Genomic DNA, 23013 nt, shown 5'->3' on the forward strand with positions numbered 1-23013 from the left:
TACACATGGTGAAGTTAACTACAAGGAGATTTTTTTGTTAAAAATATTTGAAAAAACACACATAAGCAAAAAAGACAACAAAATAAAAATACAACAGCCACTATTCTCAATATATAACATATCACATTTGAAAGCAAATATATTACACTATGTTCAGACACACTTTAATTTCGTAAATATCTTAATTTCATTTTCGTTTCAGCAAAATTAAGTTGATTATAGAAAAATTCAGTTTTAAGGCTAGAACAAAATTTAGAAAAACGGCCTTAATTTTTTGTTAAAACGAAGGCTGCAATGCGTAAGATAAATTTAAGCAATATATAGAGTTAAAATTACGAAAAAGTAATATTTTGTTTTCAATAAATGTCAGTGAAGTTGACTTTCATAAAACCGGGAAAATATTTTGAAAGTAGTGCAAATTTTAAAATTTGAATATAGAGAAAAAAATTGTGACTGTTATAACTTTAAAATAGAGTTAAAAATAATGACACACATATCAGAAATCCACTAATGCGAATAAAACTACTGAATGCCACACTTTATAGTTACAATAAGTAATTTTTAAAATTTCGCAGGTACATAAAGTGTTTTGAGCATGTAATTTTTAACACTCGAACTCTTTCCAAATTAATTTAATTTCATTTTAATGAAATTAAGGAAATTTGGCTGTCTGAACATAGTATTAAGCGAGTAAGAAAATAAAAATATAAATGAATTATTACTAAATTGAATAAACAAAAATTGTATTAAAGTTATATGTTAAAGTGAATTTATAAAGCGTTTCAACAGCATTTTATGATCTAATCGACAAACTTCTACTGCTCAAATGTTATTTATAATATTCTATTAGTTTGCAGTTCACAACACTAAAATTCGGTTTTGTCCATCAGCAATAGAAACTTGTCTACTGTCAGCGATAGACATTTTAGAAATAATAAATAATAAATCAATAAATAATAGGCGCTATCAATATATAATAAACTTATATATTATTAATATAGGTATAATAAATATATAAATATAGAGATTTATGGTATATGAAAGTTAAGTCGTATTATATTTATTTATAAAATACTTTATTTATAGTATTGTTTTAAATTATTGTATTAAATATGTGTGCAATATATTTTGTTATTGCAAAAAAATATTTCAATAATTTTCGCGTGCACTGACTGAACGTACCCGCAATTTAAATGCCAACGAATAATTATACTGGTTTTTCTGATTAGTTGGCAATATTATAGTATTGGCTTTTTCCCAAACAAAATAATTCTTGCTCATTTTTATACTTTTAAGAAAGTTTACAGTTTGTACATATATTATATAAAGATATTTTTTAAATTGTAAGTGCAACATTAAACAATTCTTTCTTTGGGGAAAATATTATTAAAAAATATTTGAAAATTGTTTTTGTTATGCTTTATAAAAAGACGATGATTTCATTTTGCCTTGAGCGCTGGCTAGGGTTGTTGAAGTGTTTTGCATTGTTGTTTGGCGTGTTGTTCACCTTAACTGCTTATTTACGGAAACGCAATAGTTTTGTGTTAGTGTCTAAATTGAAAATTATAAATAAAATGTAGAGTAAAAAAAATTGATTTCGTTATCAGTGGAGACGCCGCCGTAAGTCGCTGAAGGAAAAATATTATAAAATTTGTATTAAAGCCAACAAAATTAGAAAGCACATGTGAAAGCAGCTAAACAAAAACAAAATGAATTATTTCTAATGTGATTATTAACAATAATTACGAGTTAATTGATTTTTCTCACTTTGCAGAAAGTTAAATCAGAAAACAGAGCACAGAGTTAAATACAGTGACAAGAGATACGAAACGAATCTTTTTATCAATTTTATTACGCGAGAATTGTACAAAAGGAAAATAAACGAAAAAAAATCGAAATCGGTGTGACAGACAGACAGTCAACAGTAACAACATTGTAAGCAGCAGCAGTAGCAGAAAAACTTGAATTGAAAGCCACAGATATGGAGTCTCCACCTATGTTCAACAGCGTCGAAGATGAATGCCGATATTGGAAAGAACGTGCTAAACTTTATCACAAAGAGTATTTACTTCCGATTATTTGAAATCACACACATCAGTAATGCATTTTATTTAATTTTATTAAAAATAAAGGTGGACAGATGTAAAACAAGAATACGATGAATATGTAGAACAATCAAGACAAATGGAAGCGGAAATGGATGCTACAATCGATCAAAAACTGGCTGTCATTAAAGATCTCAAAATGAAAGTTAATGTATTAGAAAAAGAAAATGAATCATTAAAGGTAAATTATAAAATTAAGTCAAATTTAAAAGCAAAAATTTTAATTATTTATAAACAATTAATTTTATGCCATATAAAGGGGAGGATTGTTTTTATGCTAATGATTATATATATAAATATATATATATTCTTTTTTTTTGCCTTACAAATTTATTAAATATATTACAATAACTTCTTATATTATGTTTAGTATATATAAAATTATCAGGTTGGTTTACCTTTACCTAATGGGGGAGTCGTTATCTTCTTCAGGGTTGATCGTTTACTGACTTTCTTGTCTATGTACGAACCAACGTTCAAGTGAACTTTCTTAGTACACAATGCCGCCACTCCAACCTTACACATGTTAAGTAAACATTAAGCAAAATCAAATCAAAGATAAATCAAAGATAAAAAAATTGTTTAATTCTGTGGATGCTCACATTAATTTAGAATTGCACTCTCTTAAAATATGAAATATTATGCCATAAAAAAGAGATGTTCGGCCTTAAAATATACTTCCGTGATAATAACCTAATAAGTTATATTTCAATAGAACACTAGTTAAAATGGATTACCTAGCTTAGATAAAGTGGAGGGAGACACAAATGCTCCTCAATTAGCTAAGAGATTTCATAATTTCTCGCAATAATGTATAGAAGAATGGTTATGTTAGAACTACCCGGAAGCATCTGCTCAATGTTAATACTGGAAATATTGCCGAGTGTTTTAAAGAAGGGGGCAACCAAAAGCTTAAGTTTGGTTCTAGACAAGCCCGGATATAGATACAATAGGTGTTCTGGTGTGTTTTCCTAGACATGTACTCCAGAAAATACTACAGGGTAGACCTAGTTCGGCTATATGCCGTGCTATAGACCAGTGCTCTATTAAAGCAGATGTTTGGTTACCTAAACTCCTTTAATTTGTGTATTTTGATATTCGAAGAAAAGATACCTAAACATTTGTTGTATTATTGTCCATGACCCACATTAAAAGATAACAATATACTAACATTAACTTGCTTCAAAACATCTCTTACATTATAATCAGTGAAATTTTCACATTTATCTCACATAAATGCTAGAATTCTTTCTAACATAAATAAGTTCAACGGATAACTGAAAATTCGCTGAGTTACTGTCCAGCTTTATATTAATCCGGACTTAAACATATAGACACACTAATCCTTAACTTACTCCACAACTGCTCTAAAATAAATATCAGCCAAACACTCATGTTCTGCCATACGTCTGGTCAGTTATTAAATAATAGGATCATTTGAGAATTGAAGAGGTTTAATAGCCGTCTTCTTTACCTAACTACGTACGTACCATTATTAGTCCATTTTTTCGCATCATGTTTACATCGACACTAATTGCAATAGAGCTGATACTGACAGTGATATCAAATGTAAACGAGAACTAACATCCCTCTACATTGTTGCAGTTTCTTCTTGTAGACCACGGTTGCATAGAAACACAGCTTAAAACAGGATTCCGTCTAATATCCTCAGAGAAGAGCGTTGGCTTCCATGTGCAGAAAAACTGTCCTAGCTCAATTACAGTCAGGATATATCCATGTTTTAAGTAGTTACTTCTCTCATATAAAGGCACACTTTGATTCACGCTATTCCTTTTCCACATTTTTCCTTCTACCGTCCTTATTATTATAAATTAATTTTATTTTTATAACCATTACTAATCGATCAACTTAGTAGTTATCTATCAGATGTAACGAATGTATAATACCAGCATCTAAATCAACCAGTACGTGTGCAGTTAGCGATTAGACGCATTGAACTAATAATATCAAACTCTCAGTGTATTTTAACCAGGTCTGTAAATCGGTTCCAAATTAAATCAGTATTGAAGAGGAATTGTCGACAAATGTGTGTTGCTTTTTCGAAATTCGAACTGTAGCATGTAAATTCTGCCCGGAATCAATAGTAGAAAAGCTAGATAACCCCACAATTGAACCGTATCAATAATTTAAAGAATTCAAGTGTTTCATTAAGCGGTTTATTGTCGTGGATTTCATTCAAGCTATATTTCTAGTTTTTAATTTAGCTTAATACAATTTTATATGAACTACAATGAATTTAAATTATATCTTTCTATAGTAGAAAAATTAAGCTATTATTGTACACAAAATATACGTGACAATTCCATAATTAATTTGCAATCGTTTTAAAATTGTACTATGATATCATAGCTGAGTAATTCATTGGATCGGTTTTTCGAACAAAGATTTAAAAAAAGCACGTCTTACATAATATGTGTACTGTTATATCAAAACATTATTTTCTTGTTTAATAGAATATATATTAAACGTAATATATTAATCCAAGACATAGTGAAAATCGTGTATAAATATAACGTGATGAGATTAGAAGGTTCGTGTGTTCAAACTTGATTTCATTAATTTCCTGTCCATTTTTTTATGAAAATCCCAAAAACCTTTTGTATCCCATCTTTCACAAAAATTTTAAAGCTAGTTCTTAATTTAAAGATGATTTAAATATGTTAGCATATTTGCCAATATTTAGTTAAGTTAAATTCAGTCATCTGTCAGTAATAGTACATGAAATTTTATACTACTGCTTGAAGTGTTTAAGTGTATTCGAATTCGAACATATGGATTAAGCATATCAAATAATCGAAAGTATCGAACCTGTTTAAAGATGTGCGAGCTACTCGAATAACAAGTTTATTTTATCTTATTTTCGTTTTGCTCTATGCTAAACAGGTATAGTTCGAACTAGTTTTTAAACATTTTCGAGTGAATCGCTGTGCTTGAGCAGAAGCACACTTAGACATTAAATTGTTCGAAGTTTTCGAATAGTTCGTGTTGGAGTACTATTTTATACTTGACATATGTGGTTATACTGCAATATTTATTCATGTATTTAATATTTGCTAAATTTATGTTAAAGAGAGATTTCGAACTGAACTGACTTACAACAAAAATTTTTCATTATTTTAATTAATTGAATTTTTGGCTGACCATACAGTTGTTTCGAGTATTCCCAAATTAAAACTAAATTTATGTTCTGTAACAGAATTTTGAAATCATTCAATTCAAGAATTTAATTTATTTAAATAATAAACTTTCCCAAATAATATATAAGAATAAAATAATTCCTAATAATGAAATTGTAGATCAAATAGTTGAAATAACAGTTCATATAGTATAATCCTCAGGATAATCTGAATATCGTCAGATTTCAAATATATTTTCAAATCAATAAAATTGATTTTGTTTATTTTGAGTTTAAGATTCAAGTTGAATTTTTACCTAAGAAGATAGTGATTCAACAGCTCGAGTATATTCGAATTTGAAGATTTGGATTCAATATTTTGACTGTTCGAAAATTCAACATCTTCAAGCAGTCCGAGTAGCAATTCCGCTTTGTTTTATTTTATTTTAGATTTGTTTTTTATCTACAACAAATGTTTTGTTATGTGTCTACAAATATTATAAATAAAAATAAATTATTATTATTATGATAAATATAATGGAAATTCATATTATCTTATGTTTTTACAAATAATATGAAAGTACACATGTACAAAGTACATGTTACCGGCTGTAGATACATTAATGCTCAAGTGCAACACAGATATTGTTCGAGTATTTTCGAACATTTGATGTTCAAATACGTGTGCTTGAACATCTGATTCAAACATCGAATTCCTCGAAATACATCGATCGGTTCCAAGAACGTCCCGGACCCACTCGTCAATTCCGACGACCAAGTGTTTTCGCCACCCTCAAAAGCGATTTTACAAACAGATCCGCACAACAACAACAAATGTTTCGATCAGTTCGAATTATTTTTAAAATCTAAGAAGTAATATTATTGTTAAATATTTATATCGAGACTATTAGTCAAACATATAATAAAATGCTTAATAATTAAAAAATTATAAATATATAATATATCTATTAATTTTAATATATAAAATTCATCTTTTCTTTCAGCTCAAAATTGATTCTCATAATTTAGATTTTGCAAATGTAGAAAAGCAATTAGAGTCTGTGAAGAAAGAACGTGATTCCATGAAAGAATATTTAAGGCAGTTGGAACAAAAGAACGATGATTTAGAACGTGCTCATCGTATTTTAAACGAGAGCATTGTAGATTTCGAAAAAATGCTCGATAAAGCCTACGAAAAGAATGCACTGCTCGAATTGGAAGTGGATGAAAAAGAAATGTTACAAGAAAAACTGCAAAGACTAATGGATGAAACGAGAGGTATTTTAAAGTTTATTATTTTATTTTTTGAATCAAGAAATAATATATCTCTTATTTTAGACTTAAAACAAGAGTTAAATATTAAAGGACGATATTCACAATCAAATGGCGCGGTTAACAATGCAATTAATACATCAACTGGAAGTATACCAAATGGTATAGCTGTAAGTTTAAGTGATCTGAAAAGTTATGAATCATCTACTACAATTAACAGTGGCTCAATGAACATTAACGAATTGAATGAACAGCAATCGTTAAAAAGTAAGATTTTATCTTCACTTAAACAAACCAAACGTGCTTTTAAATTATCTAAATCAAAGTCTACTAGCAAGTAAATTAATTATAGATTCTTTAATATGATCTTATCATTTTATAATGATTTGTTAAAACTTACTTGCATTATGCAGGACTACACAGAAACACATTTATAGTACATTCATAAAAAAAACTATGCATTTTCTACATAAAAGCATTTATTTCCTATTTTAAGTATTTTTTCTATTGTAGTATTGAAATTAAAAATTCTAATTCTAATTTTATTTTTATTTTAATTATTATTTTTTAATGAAGTATTTTTTTAAATTGCATATTTTTAAATTAAGTTATAATTGATGTAATTGTGTAAACAAAATGTATTATTTTTGTAAAATTATATAAAAAAACATTTTGCATTCCATTTTTGAATAAAAATCATTTACATACATCATTTTTCTACTATCTTTATTATTATTAATTTAATTTCAGAATTTTAAAACGATTTGTTAAATGTGTTTTGTGTACGTCCGTAGACTTGATTTATGTATTAATAGTATTACCACTTAAAATAATTAATTTATCCTTAAAAGTATGGTTGCTTGTTAACTAATTTGTATGTTAAATTGTTTTGTTTAGGAAAAAGCTATCAAGATCCTGATAATCTGCTTAATGGCAATGCAATGACTGCAAGTTCCCGCACAACTGCATTAAATATTGTCGCAGATATGCTAAGAAAATTAAACGTAAGTAAATGCTTTTTTAGTTGTCATTGTTTATTGTTTATATTTCTTTTATTTTATAATATAAATTTGTTTTGTTTTATAACATATATTTTTGTTATATATATATACTGTGTGTGCTAACATAAAATTGTGACTAACCAAAGTTTGTCATTCATATTTAAATTCTTTAACATCAAAATATAAAAATTTTTATTGTAGTTCCTAAACTTGCTCAACTGCTTTTAAGTAAAAACTAGTGAAGTCATAATAAATAATATAAAAGATATAAATAGTGTTAGAATTTCTTTTTAAACTTATCCGTGGTAGTAGTTTAGAAGCGGATCAGGGGAAGGTAGCAAGATTTTGAATTTATAAAAAATAATAGCAAAAAAAAGAAGAAAGGTTATTGAAATGAAGAAACTTAACAGTTAAGAGAAAACGGGCAGATTTGAAGAATTAGCCTTTATAAGAACTAATAAGAAGAAAAAATAATAATAAGAAAGTCTATTGCAATGAAAGTTTCATTTAACATATTACTTTTACCTTTTGCTCGTTCAATTCGCAAGCTATCTTGGCAAATCGAATAAAACGACAACTTAATTTGAAATAAATTACCATCATTGTCTTGACCGTGAAGTAACGATTTGTTAGAATATTATAAAATTAGGTTTAGAAATAAGAAATTCTATAGCCAGTTATAATATATGTAGCTGTCGATATTCTCGATAATCACAGTAAACTGGATTATAATTTAAATATATTGACAACACAAAACTTGTAAAAATTTAGAAAGAAAATTATTTTCCAAGAAGAAGTTTTCAGTTTTCTGATTAAGAAAATAAGCAGAACACAATAAATAATTTTATAATTTAGATATAGCCTCTGTGTTTTCAAATACGTTCAAATACAGAAACCCGCTATATATATATGATGTATAATAAGTAACATAAACTGACTGCAACAGCTTTAAATTATTGGAAATGAATTAGAACGAGATTCATCAAACAAAAATTATTGAGTGAAATCCTAAAAAACTCGAATTTTGTAACAGGGTTTGAAAACAACAAACCTATGTTCAACAATAACAGCTGCAGATAGTTAAGTAGTTAAGGAAAATTATCTGATATAGTTTGAATTGGGTATAGTCTCAATAAGATAGCTTGCGAATCAAACGCAGTGATTATGCAGTCATTGGAAGAAATGGTTATTAAGTGCGTGTGCGAGTTCTAATTTCATGCTAAACTAAATGGGATTTTCCTTAAGATATTTTGTAGTGCACACATTTAGCAACAAAGTTGAAATAAGTGTGTTGGCTTATTTATATTATCATGAACGTGAGATGAACTTGACGACAACATGACCTTTCAATTCAGTTTAAACTGTCATGAACTCTCATGAGTGTGAAATTTGTTTTGTTTTCTGTAAACGTATAAAATGCTTGTGTGTAGTAGTGCAGAGCACAGAAATTCAGAGTATTCAACATTAAAAGGTAAACATAAACATAACATTGCATATGTATGCGTGTCAAGCTGAAGAAACGCAGCAAATTTCATTGCGTGAAATTCATGAACTCACATCACACTCTCTTCCCTTTGCTTCCCTATCTGGCTTCAATTGTTACAGATAACTGCACTTGCACGTGTCCTTTATTATTGATCTATCTTATTTGGGAGGTCGCAGAACTAATGCACTCTTTTTCTATGTTAAAATATTACTTCCTCCGTCATGATTAATTACTTGGCTACCCCCATGAATATATTGTAGTTGTAATTCATAGTTTCATTTTTTTGCTATTAAAAATTTATGTAAACGGACTTTATTCAAATATTTAGTCACCAACTATTTCATTCGTGTATATCATTTAATCTGTGTGAAGAAGCACAGACACAATAAAGTAACTATTCAAATCTATTTATACTCGAAAAATAATCTTCATTTTGCAACAACAACTATGCTGTCTTGTGTTGTATGAAATTTACTTAGTTTAGGTTAGATTAAAGAGGCGGTCTTGTAGAGCAAAATTCACTTAAGGTCAAATAATGGACCATTGTGATACCAAGGTTTAACGTTCTTCATACGCTGAACAGAATGACCACCAAAAGGAGTGCAGTGGTCAATGAATAAACAATTCTGAAAAGCACGACTTCCTCTTCAAATAAAAGTTAATAGTGCGTAATGAGAAATAGTAAACTGAACTAAATGTTTTAACTTAATTATTTATTTAATTGCTTTATAATTTTGTGTATGAAGGGTACATCAAGAAAAAAAATTAAATTCACATTTGCATTCACAGATTTAATTGCTCTAATAAATGCTGCTGAGAATTTATATCTTAATCCTTGATGAAAGCAAGACATAAAAGTGTGTTTTATTTTAAGCACATGTATATATTCGTTCGTTTGATTATTTTATGGAGATATATCATAAAGCTATATGTCATATGCGTCATGTCCGTATAAGCATATACAGAAAAATATATTCAATTTTTGTATGGACGATGGCAAATATAAAACAATTTAAATTCTTATAATTTTAAACTGCACAGGTTTTTAGTCTTATTTGACTTACTTACCTACTCAGTTGCTCATTGCAGACGTGAGTCGTCCTTGGCCGCGTCGAATAGCCTCCGCCAGTCAGTCCGATTAGTAGCTTGCTGACACCATTTGGTAGTACCGAGCGCCTCCAAATCGTTGGTCACCTGGTCCTTTCACCAAAATTGCGGACGTACTCTACCGCGTCTTCCACCTGCGGTTACTGAATCAAACATTTTTCTAGCTAGGGCACTAATTTGATAAATATGCGTTTAAAAATAAAACGCTGCTCTTATATCTGTTACTATATATGAATGCTTTTAGATTTCATGGAAACTTGGGAAAGCCATGTTTAATTTATGCCAACCAATATATTAAATTCAGCACTTAAAATATCCTAATCATTATCAGTTTAAATACACAATATTAATTTAAATGTATCAAATATTTTTCGAACTGCTCTAAGCTTCAAGTATTTTGTTGTTCGAATATTTGAAACGAACAAAGCTAACTATTTGCAAACACTCGAAGATTGTATTGTGTATGGTTATTTGCGGTGATACCGATTTATAAAAGTAAAATAAAAATAAAATGGAAGATATAGCAGATTAGCAGTTCGAATAGTTCCAACATGTTCAAACATCTTAAAGATATAGTTCGGAATTTGATTTAAATGTTTGAAGGCGAGCATACTTGAATTTCTCGGGTATTTTAATGAGCAAATACGTATATATTTGTGTATACAAAGGCGGTTTGATAAGTCAGTGACTTTTTGAATTTCCCGTCTTATCTACCAGTGGGCAACTTTTTAATTTTGACCAAGCTACGTCGTTAAGTTGGTGTTTGATAGCCGTTCAAAGCAGATGACCTCGTGAATTTTTACGAAAATCCACGAATTGGGATACGAACTGCTGCTCCATCCAGCATATTCTTCAGATTTAGCCCCCTGTGATTATTTTCTGTTTCCAAACCTAATGAAATGGCTGGGCGGTAAGAGATTTGAGTCGAATGAAGAAGTCATTACCGAAACAAACGCGTATTTTGAGAGCTTTGAGAAAACCTATTATTTGGAGGGAATAACAAAATTAGAAATACGCTGGACTAAATGTGTCGAGCTAAAAGATGATTATGTAGAAAAATAAAATGTTCATTTGCCGAAAAAAATCACTGATTTATCAAACCGCCCTCGCACATATAATTATATTTATATTTAAACTATTGTTGGAATATTGTAACATTTTTGGGAAAATATAAAAAATGCATACAAATATTTTAAAAATTAACTAAAATTTACTTCCATATATCTTTATTATAAATGGTCATAAGGTCATATAGTTTAAACTTCAATCATTTTCCTGCATTGCTATTTCATAAACTTTTATGCTTGCACTTAACATTACTTTCCATTAATTTATAAGCCAAACTTTCAAACATGTTTGAACATGCATAGACATTTCGGTACCTACTTCCTGCACTTTAAATTCATTATTTTAAAACTTAACTGCATTAGCAACAAATCTTTTCTATATGTTATCTTTCAGTTGGATAAAGCACTTTTGTGTCCTCATTGTGAAAAGTTTCGTTGCATTTGTGATCGTCCTACAGCCACTCTAGATCAATCCTATTCTTCACAATCCAATTCTGTTTCTAATAACCAGAATCGCTTAAGCCGCAGTTTTACAAAACAATTTGGTAGTAATCACTCGGTCAACACACATACGAACACATCCATAACACAACTAACAGATGATGAATCTTTAGGGGATTCCTCTGCCAGCGCATCTGCTGCTTCGCTGCTTAGGACCTCAAACCATAATAGTACAAATTTAAATTTTGGTACAAATATTTTTAAACGCTTTGCTGAACGTATGAGCGGGAATTCGAATTTATTTGCCACATCAACGACGTCAAATAGTACGAATACGAAATACAAGGACGATTCCAAAAACGATACATAGAATTATAAATATACAGCTTTTTTTTATTTATTTAAATTTTACGCTTATTTATATATACATATATAATTTGTTTGTGTACGAAATAAAATTAATTGGCTTTTACACATTTTTGTTTAGATATTTGTTTAATTTTTTTTTGTGTTATTTAAAGTTGGTGTGTTGATGATGTGTTACTATTAGTGTTGACTAAATTGAATTAATATTAATATTTTTTAGTAATTGTTTATATGTCTTAGATATTAATTTTTTATATTTTACTTGATTTATTTTAAATTTTGCTTTATGCTTTTATGCAAGATTAATATGCCCAAAAATCAACTAACGTGTAGTCATGACTTTACATCATTAGATTATCGTTTATTTCGATTTCTAACATCAGCAGCACTCGCACTCTCTTGCTGATCTTAAATTGACATTAGTACAGTAGAGTAAATAGCGCCTGGATCTATTTCCATTCGTAAGATGGACTGTGGTCGCACAAAATGATCAATATTGGGATGACAAAATTGGACGATTTAATTTTCGCCCAACTAAATAATTGGTGTAGTAACATGAATTCCATTATTTTTGCATGAAATTGAAGGCTACATTATCATAGTTAGAATGATCCGATTTACGTCAAATATATGTCATTTTAACCGATGCGCTCTTTGTTGCCATTTTGAAGGTAATTTCATTATGCCTCTCTCATAGAAGTTCTCGTCCCTATTGACAAAAAATTAAGACAGTTGATTTTCACAATCCTCTTTTGAAGTGAATTTTTTATTAGAAAAATCTTGGGCCATTGACAGGAACAGATGGTTATCACTTGGTGTCAGCTCTGGACTATAACATGGATGCCCCAACCAAGCTCCAGGAGCTTTGGCGTCGATTGTTATTATGATAGCGTGGCGTTGTCCTGATGGAACACAATTATACTCCTATTGCCCACAGCTGGTCAATCTGTGAGATTGCTTTTTTCAAATGGTCCAATTGTTGGCAGTACAGTTCCGAGTTAAGAGTTTTATCGTAGGGAAGCAGCTAATAGTAGATAAACTGTTTCAATCAGCTTATCGCGATTCGATTACGACCGTTTTCGCTTGATGTTGTCTTAAGTGATCAGTCACCACTTTTTATCAGCAGTCACCTATCGCTTCAGGAACGGGTGGATTTTGTTACGATTCAGCAGCGATTCGCAGTTGGAAATTCAGTTTATGAAGTTTTTTGCGTTAATTCGTGTAGCATCCCTACATCTTCCACCCTTATTCTATAGACTCCAAACTGTTCTTTCAATCGTTAGCTCTTGGGCAACCAAAATTGTGCTTACATGATTCGAGAGGGTCGGATTCGACAATTTCCACAATTTTCGACAGTGCGTGGTGCATCTTTGGGATCGAAACTGGTACGAAATCGACGAAACCAACATTGCGCATGATTGGTAGGATCGCCATTAGTGTCAGGACCATTAACACTATTCACATTTTCAGACTTGCGTTTTTGAATTTATCACAGAAACTCGATCGGACTTATACAACGTGGGATACGAATAACTAAAGCCATCTATTGGAAAAATAATGGATACCTTTTCCTACCGATGAAATTAGAATGTAGATTATCGTGGTTAGAATACTTAGCCACATTCCTCGTTTCAAAGACGACGAAGGCTTAACTATGCTTTCATCTACATTTATAGATCCGATAAAAATAAAGCATAACTTCTTTTATGTTTAAACTTTTGCGAAAAAGATACGTTTTAGGAAACTAAGAAAAAAAAGCCAAACAGATTGCGGATTGTGGTTTATTTTTAATATTTACTACGTTGCTCTTACCGAAAAAAACATTCACTCATAATTATATATTGCAATAATGGTTTAGAATTTAAAGTATATGAACTTTTAATATACTTAAATATAAAGATGAATATCAAAATGACACATCAACGAGTAAAGTTATTTGCATTCTCTGAATCTATCATAACGCAATGCGGAAACGATTTCCGACGTCGGCTACAACCAGAAGTTTCGATTCTATAATAGATGCAGTAACATCTTCAAGATCTCACTTTCGCAGTAACATAGTTTCAAAAAGCTTTCCGTCTATTATTTCTCAGGAAATAATACAACTGTATAAGAAAGCGTTACCATTCCGGATCAACTAAGGCCAGAGTATTGAAATATGCTTGGCATTTTTATATAAGTTAATAAATGAATATATTTTTGACTTGTGCCTAAAACTAGAACTTAACGTGACATTATGACTTTCAATTATCTATATGTCCCATTGCGCACATATATTTAAGCTCAATCAATTCTTCGTTTCACCGAGACATCAATTTTTAATTTTCCCAACTCCTTTACCACATTATTTTAAATCTCATGACCACATTTGTTTTTAAAACACAATATTTCTTAAGATCTCTCTAACATGACAAGTCAACATGTTATTGTTAATAACATGTTATTGGAGACTTCAAAACTGCCAAGTCTCCACGGCCGGGTACAGAAAAAATAAATTTGTGTAAATGTTCTTTCAAAAATATTTTTGATATAATTTACTTGTAATTTATAACATTTTTCCAATATCGGAATATCCTTTATTTCGACTGATATCAACTGATAAACAAGGATGTTTCTCAATGTTGTTGTAGCCAACAATCAGGAACAGAAATGGAAAGAGTTACTTTAATTGGGTTATAAATAGAGTAGATATCTAATATAATGAATTACCCTATTTAACAGGTGTTCTCTTTAACGAATTATAAAATTCTTTCATTGACTATTCATTTGGTACATAGAAAAGTCTATGATTTAACGAATACTACCGAAAAAAGATCATCCATATGAAAACGAAACTCTCACTGAAATAATTCCTAAATGAAAATAATACATTAAACACGAAAATCATGATCTTATATGACTTACAAGAAGAAGTATATAAATATATATATATATAGTATATACCATAGGTGGTCCATTTCATGTCTTTGAAAAGTGACATTTTAAGCCACAATTTTTTTGTGAAATTAGTTGTGAAATTCGTCGCTTGTGTTAAAAGTTATATTGATTAGTAAAACATCTGACTAAATACTCAATGTAATGCTTTATTACTTAAATAAGTTGAAATTACTGGAAAACGTGCTGAGAAAATTTCTGCGGTTTATGGTAAGGATACTGTGAATAAATATTGGCTACTGAACAAGGACTTTGAGCTTCGACATTTGGTGCTTGCAATTTCAGAAAATTAATTACAAATAATTAAATACAAGAAATAATTCCACGATCACTGTTGACGAGTATTTGGCAATACTCGGGTATTTAGCTGTATACTCAGGCAAAAATGCAATTAATTAAAAATAATAAAAATAAATTGTAGTTTTTGCAATATCACTACTGCTCAATAAAAACCTCTCTATTATAAACAACTTATTTATTATTAAGACTGAATGTGGCACTGCGACCATCGGGTCTACTATGCCCCCTTCTGCGTTTAGAGTAAATCTCTAAGCCCTGTTGCATCAATAAAAATTAGTATAGAACCTACTTTCCAGAGTTTTATTGTCTCTTCCGTAAGGATATGCGTTAGCGCATGGCATTCTAATAGCATAATGTGGCTGACTCTTCATTCTCTTCGCAGAATTTACAGTTTGCATCTGTATATATGCTTAGTCTCGTAAGGTGATACCATATTTTCGTTTACAGTGACCTGATTCCGGTGATGATTCTAAGTCCATATATTTCTAGTATCTCCTATTGTCGTAGGCACCAATAAATGATTTGTATTGTGCTAATCCTGCAAGATTATCACAGTAATCGTTTTTTTTTTCAATTTTCCTTCATTTTTATTAGAGAAAGGGTAGAAAGTGCGTACTGTGACCTAGTCCACAGAAAGGTACTGATCCTATCAGCGGTGTGGTTGTTTCTTTCCTGGCTAGTTTGTCTACGTATTCACATCCGCGTACACTAGTATTTCCCGGTACTGAGAGAATAGACACCTAATTTAATTCGCTGAGCAGGTTCAGTTTTTCAAGTTATTCTTGCATCAGCCTTGTGGTTACCTGAATTTGAATATTTACTGTACATTTATTTCTTTATTATAAACAATAGTTTATAATTAAAATTTAGTTTCTTTAGCCGAAAGTCAAGGGAGGTTGAAAATCAATTAAGTCCGTGTGCGAGTTCGAGTAAATTGATGGTAAATTGAGGAAAATAGCAAATTATATCGGAATGGCAGAGAATGTTGGTATTTATCAGAATTTCAAGTAGGTTAAATTAGAAAAAAATTAGGTAAATTGGGTGTTACCATTGTGAAAATTTTATAAGATGTTTTATTTATGTATTTATTATTTAATAAATAAATAAATTTCAAAACTTTTACTTTACCTCAATTTACTCGAACTCGCATACGACCTTAATATATAATTCAATATTTAATTTATTCATATGATATAATGAATGGGCTGTGCTAGGTGTGTCATTCAGTCAATTAGTTGCCATTTATTTTCTTTATGATCAAGATTTTTAACATAATTATAACCAATACTAAACAATATGGTATATAAATTTATGGAGAATATAGCTGTGTCATATACACTCCGTTTCACTTGAATAGCACACTTCGTTTTTGCATTATTATTTGCTTATCTATCAATGATCTCATGACTTTGTTGTAATAATTGTTCGGTTTTTTTGTTTGTTTCCTTATGTAGTCTCTTCCAAAAAAAATTAGTACTACAGAAATGTACCGTTAAATTTTCCTATTATTTTCTTTTGAATTTGCATCAATAACTAGTATGTATTTCGTTTCACTTGAATAGCACATTTGGTTTCCAATTTAATTTATGAGTAGCAGCTCACCACAATATTAAGTTTTTTTTATTTATTTGTGAGTTTTAAATACAGTGTGACGATTTAAATTAATAATGGGTCGTGGTAATGCTTTAACCAACAAAGAACAGGTCAAAATAAAAATCTTCATTGATTCTGACCTGTCTGTAACTCAAATATCAAAAAAAATCAGAAGAAGCAGAAAAGTGATATACAATTTCATTCAAAATGATCTTAACTATGGAAAAAATATGAAAGGCCGTGTAAAAAGCGTCCTCAGCTATGCAGATAAGCGGGCTATTTTGAGGCAAGCTTCGAATTCGCATGATTCGGTTAACAAAATAAGGTTAAAAGCTGGTGTCAATGCAAGTAAAACTACCGTATGGCGGGTTATTTCGAATGCCCAACATCTAAAATGGCTTAAATTAAAAAAAAGCCACCACTTAACCCTATACATAAAGAAGCTCAGTTGACTTCTTGCCGTGCCAACATGTCATGGAGCAAGCAGTGGAATCGCGTTGTTTTCTCTGATGAGAAAAAGTTTAATTTGGAAGGGCCCGACGGTTACAATTTATATTTTCATGATTTGAGGAAAGAAACTCATCAGTTGGTGCGTTTACACAGTAGAATGGGCGGAGTTATGGTTTGGGGAGCCATATCTTACTATGGCACTTGTGAACTCCAATTCTTAAACACAACTATGAACGCAAAATCGTACCAAGGAGTTTTAGAAAAAGCTTTTCCTTCATTAGAGAATCTTTTTGGACAATTGCCGTGGACTTTCCAACAAGACAACGGCCCAATACATACTGCTCGTGTTGTAAAATCGTTCATTGAATCCAGAAATGTTGCTGTTCTGAACTGGCCACCATACTCGCCGGACCTTAACATAATAGAAAATGTTTGGGGATGGCTGGCTATAAAAGTATATGAATCTGGAAAACAATATTCAACAAAAACTGAACTAATTGAAGCAATTCAACGAGCATGGGCTACAATTTCCCTTGATTATATTAAAATTTTGTATGATTCACTTCCCGATAGGATCTATGAGGTTATATTAAACAAGGGAGGTTCAACTCATTACTTAAATGTTAATTTTAACAAATTAATCCTTAATAATAAATAAATAAACTGTCCCTAGTGCAAAAAATAATTAAATTTATTTAAAAAACAAAAATGTGCTATTCAAGTGAAACGAAATTTTTATGCTATTTATATACTTATTTAGTTTGTCATCTTTTAATATAAAAATTATTGAAAAAATGCAAGTTTTTTTATTTTTATAATAAAGATTATTAATCACACTACCTATAAAATCTAAAAAAAAATTGTTTTATTTCATTAGTTTAAAAGATATAAAGAAAAGAAATTAAATATGTGAAGTGTGCTATTCAAGTGAAACGGAGTGTATGCTAGAGTTATTATATGTGACATAAACTACAATTTATAGCAAGAATATTTTCACTAGTAATGCGTTTAAATTAATTGCAGCAAATCTGGTAAATGCATTGCAAATATGCTTTGAAGTCCTTTTATTATTATTATTATTGTTGTTGTTGTTGTAAAAGTGCAATAAACTTTTGGTAAACCGCACATGAACACAAACTTAATGTTGTCATTTCTCTTGCAGGCAATGGAGACAAAACTGAAAACCTACCGGGAGCATGGGCCAGCAATGCAACCACGACAATGACAACCATTCAGTTGCAGTTCAACAGCAACTTTTACCGCTGCAATGGCAGCAAACCAACTAACAGCATCAGTAGCAGCAACTGATGACCCAACAGTAATGGCAACCATACCAACAGTATCAGCTAACACAACAGCAATGGTGGACTTAACATGCATCAACAACATAATACAACCGATCGTAGATAATTAATATGGCGGTAAATTGGTTTATTTGTATTGGTTTATGCTCCAAGCAGGAAAGGATTATGTAGCAAATAATATGTTTATTTATGTGTAAGTTACTTTCGTTGTGTGTTAGTGTTCCGTATCGTGTTGTGTTGTGTTGTGTTGTGTGCTGTATTGGCACGCAATCAAATGTGTGCAAATATCTATGTGTTAGTGTTTGTGCTAGTGCATTTCTCAGTACAAATTATGCTGACCAACTAAAATGGACGAATAACTTTGTTTAAGGATGAATTCGCATTGATATTAAACTCAGAATGTATACTCACCGCCTCCTCAACACAAACACACACACACACACACACACCATTTCAATTTTAATTTAATTTAAAAGTCACATATTTTCAAAATGAAAGTAACATAGTTCTGTTAGCTTTTATAATTAAAGTTAATAGTTCTTATATATTTAAATTACTTGTGATTACATATAATTTTATATTTTCTGTTATATTATTATTTTATATTTTCTGTTACAATATTATTTTATAGATTGTTTATTTAAATTGTTTATATTTTTATTTTTATTATTTTTATTTTATTTTTTATTAAATTTTACTTTTACAACATACACTTATTTATTGTCTTTAAATGCTAAAAAGTAATTTAAAATTGCCTTATTTGTTAGTACATATATATTACTTAGTATATAAATATTACATAGTAAGTTAATTAAATTATAAGATGGAACAAAAATTGGGCTTCGTGAAGGACATTAAATGTATTAGAGAAAGACACATATTAAATATCTAACAATAGTAGCAAATTAATAGAAAAAATCTTTGTGAATTTGAGTTAATTAAAGTTCATTATTTAGTATATATGATATAAATTTTAAGTTTTCCAGTTAAATGTTCATTGAGTTATTACAGGTTCATTATACAGTATACATAAGGTTAACTTTAAGTTGATCAGATATTAATATATGTTCATTTTAACGATAATTTTTGTTAGACATAAATTTGTTCTAAGGTTACAAATGATTAGAAAAACGGTAAACAAAATGGGCGGAAACTCTCTCAATATTAATAGAGATAGTAATAGGATATTTTTCTACCAAAAATAAATCCTTAAAAGTCATGTTATACTGATAATCATGGTCATATTAAATATAAAACTCTTGTTTTTATTGTAAGGTTAAAAATTGAGAATAAAAGAAAGAGAGAAATTTTGATTAAAATTTGTTCACAGTGACGATGATTTCTGTGCCTCATCACGTTGGTCAAAACAGTGTTGCTGAGTAATAAATGTCAGAATTTCCTCATGCCACACTTAATTAATTTAAGAGGCTTAATATTGGTGCATTAATTTTTGATGCTTGCTACACTTAATGAATTCTGCAGATTGAAAATTCGTATACATTAATTCTCTGTAAAAAATATTTCACATGTTTTGGTTTTATCAACTATTCAACAGCATGAATAAAATTTCAATCCACTAAATGCAGTAAACTATGTGAAAACTGTGAGAAAAAATAATTCTAATCCTCAATTTTACTCAAGTGTGGCATGGACCATTAGAAATAAATATGTGTAACAAAATAACAGTAAATTGACAATTGTGGTATGACTTTCTGTATAACATGCCTTTTAATCAAAAAGAGCCTATAATTGACGTGACCATTCTTCATATGACTGTCTATATAACATGGAACTAAAAACAAAAACCGATTTATAGGAAAATGGTCTATATTTGTTTATATTATTTTTTTATTATAATAATCATGAAATAATTTAAAGTCACTTAAAAGTTAACTTAGTTATTTACAACTATATTTAATATACTGTTCAATTATTTTTAATATATTTTCAATGTGTTCTATTAGTATTGTAGTTAATTAATACAGGTATATTTCATTGCATAATTTATTAAAGTAAGAATAGTCAATTTGAAAAATAATAGAAAATTTTATGTTTTATAATTAAAAATAATTTATTTTTATAAAAGTTAATTTGAAGGTAATATTAAAATACATAAAGTTTTAAAAAAACTAATGGTAGCATATGTAAACTTAGTTCACAAAACATATAAAGTTAATATAGTAATAGAAGATGTTATATTAAATAATTCAGATTTCAATAAATCAGTAAAAACTCTTTTAAGCAATAACTTTGTTAAATGGAAACAACTTTAGGTTTACTTTAAATACTCTTAGTTTTACTAAAAAACAAAAACCTTTTAAAGGATATCCCTGTTGAATGGTTACTCTGTCGGGTTTTCTTTATATAATTCTGATTTTACTTAATATGCGAAAACTGTTCTAAGAAATATCCTTGTTGAATGGTTACTCGTTTGAGTTCACTTTAAATAGCCAAGATTTTATTTAATCGGTAAAAATTGTTTTAAGTGATATTTCTGGTGAATGAATATTCCCTTAAATTTACTTTAAATAACCCAGATTTTTTTTAAATCAGTAACAACTTTTTTAAGGAACTCACTCACTCACTTTAAAGAATCAAGACTTTACCTAAACAGTCAACAATCTTGTAAGGAATATCCATGTTAACTGGTTACTCCTTTTGATTTATTTTAAATAATCCAGTTTATCTGATCCGTGAAAAATTGTTCTATGTAATATTCCTGTTGAATGGTTACTTATTTGGGTTTAATTTAAATAACATAGATTATACAGACACACTAAAAATTGTTTGCAGGAATATTTCGGTTGAATGGATATTTCTTTGGGTGTACAATTTTTCTACCCTTTCAGACATTTATACCTTTTGAAGAAAAACAAGTTGGGTGAGTTTTTACTGTATAGACATCGTATCTATTTGTATGTATTCTTTGCCCGTCCATCAAACTACCTGCTAGATTGATTAAAAAAGAATCTAGAAAATAATTCTAACACAACTGCGTAGTATTATATGCGGGTAGTGTGATCTCGAATCTTATTAAATAAACTTTAAGTTATTAGACTATGAGTTCTTTTAAACGATTGCAATCAATCGATTGCATTATCTTAAATTCACAGTATATTAAAATTAAAAATAAAATACTTAAATAGTTGCACACTCTTCTGATGTATAAAATTAAATGTTAATTAAAACAAATTAAAATTATATTTAAAGAATTAAAGTTTCATTTAATTTAACAAATAATATTTAATTTAACAAATAATATTTAATTTAATTTATAAAATTTACATTATATATAATAAATATTTTAAAATTTTTAAATAATTACAAAAATATATAAGAACCACACAGAATATATGAAATTTTATTACACAATAGAAAAAGGTCCTGAAAATAGGTATCATCCCATCGTTTTAGAGTGTTAGTTTTAAAAATTGGGATCATAAGTTAATATAAAAACTTATATTTTTAGTTAAATTAGAATAGAATTTACTAAACACATATTATTCGTTATATAAATTCATAAAGTATATAGTGACTACTCCAAAAACATATATGTGTTTTACGGTTGTTTTTAAGTCAAAATTATAATGTATTTTTAATGTAATATTACTTTGGGCTTCTTTGTTAGGCACTATAGAAGCTATACCTAAGGAAATCGAATATTACTAATTATTATAAATTCTATATATAAATTTATTAAAAATTCCGTTCCTAATACTCTTTATCTGTCATGTCATTTAAATTGCAAATTTTTCTTAAAATAAATTAAATTAAATAGTCTTTTTATCTATTTACTGTATTAGTTATAAAGTAATTTAGATTCACAAAGATTTTTCCATGTAATTTATAGTATAATTGTTTGTAGTTATAACACAATAAAATATAAATATATATTAAATATTAATATAAAGAATATATATAAAAATATTATACTAAATAAAAAAATGTTAAGATACGTTGTACCATAAAAGTGTAACAAAAACATTCTGTTGGAACTTGAACAAGTCCACCTTTGTCTCTCAGTCTTTCTTTATTTTTTTTTTATATTATAAAGATTAAAAACTATTTATTTTTTACTATACATAATTATTAGCATAATTATATATACAGAACATAATATAACTTTATATATTTTTTTAAAAAGATCAAATAAAATTTTATAATTAATTTCTTGGAAAAGTAAAAACAAAAATAATTTATCGAGTTTTTCATACTGACTTCGATTTTATTTTAATTTTTATTTATAAAATGCAAATTAAATAAATACAAATAAAATTGTTTTGAAAACTACTAAATTGTTTATATTAAATAATGTTTTAAGTATGTCAAGCTCCTTAGGTAATGAACGTCATAACTGAAAACTTTTTAATAAAGTTAACATATATGAATATTAATTTCTAATATATGGGAAGCATCAAAAGAATCCACGGGATCATGCTTTAATGCACACC

The 23013-nt window shown here is 28.8% G+C and overlaps 1 protein-coding gene across 3 annotated transcripts; it reads left to right on the top strand.

The window, feature by feature from the left end:
- The first annotated feature begins 1306 nt into the window (after positions 1-1306).
- LOC119668415 (nuclear distribution protein nudE homolog) lies at positions 1307-12044 on the top strand. 3 transcript variants are annotated; one of them, XM_038077911.1, is made up of 7 exons: positions 1307-1343; positions 1775-2061; positions 2133-2286; positions 6246-6519; positions 6580-6780; positions 7411-7517; positions 11569-12043. In XM_038077911.1, the coding sequence occupies exons 2-7, from the start codon at positions 1982-1984 to the stop codon at positions 11983-11985; spliced, it is 1233 nt and encodes a 410-aa protein (XP_037933839.1). In that variant the 5' UTR covers positions 1307-1343; positions 1775-1981; the 3' UTR covers positions 11986-12043. The 3 variants fall into 3 exon arrangements, with proteins under 3 accessions (XP_037933839.1, XP_037933840.1, XP_037933838.1); XM_038077912.1 differs by lacking the exon at positions 1307-1343 and adding an exon at positions 1431-1620 and having other exon boundaries at positions 11686-12044; XM_038077910.1 differs by lacking the exon at positions 1307-1343 and adding an exon at positions 1431-1620.
- Positions 12045-23013: the final 10969 nt, after the last annotated feature.

This window comes from Teleopsis dalmanni, chromosome 1 (genome assembly GCF_002237135.1).
Source record: "Teleopsis dalmanni isolate 2A chromosome 1, ASM223713v2, whole genome shotgun sequence".
In the NCBI taxonomy this organism is placed as follows: Eukaryota; Metazoa; Arthropoda; class Insecta; order Diptera; family Diopsidae; genus Teleopsis; species Teleopsis dalmanni.

What these genes read in the sequence shown, in the direction of transcription:
- LOC119668415 (XM_038077911.1), top strand. Translation starts at nt 1,982, where the DNA reads ATGGAGTCTCCACCTATGTTCAACAGCGTCGAAGATGAATGCCGATAT. An exon ending in ACTAATGGATGAAACGAGAG is followed by an intron (nt 6,520 to 6,579) that starts GTATTTTAAAGT and finishes CTCTTATTTTAG; the next exon opens with ACTTAAAACAAGAGTTAAAT. An exon ending in TGAACAGCAATCGTTAAAAA is followed by an intron (nt 6,781 to 7,410) that starts GTAAGATTTTAT and finishes TGTTTTGTTTAG; the next exon opens with GAAAAAGCTATCAAGATCCT.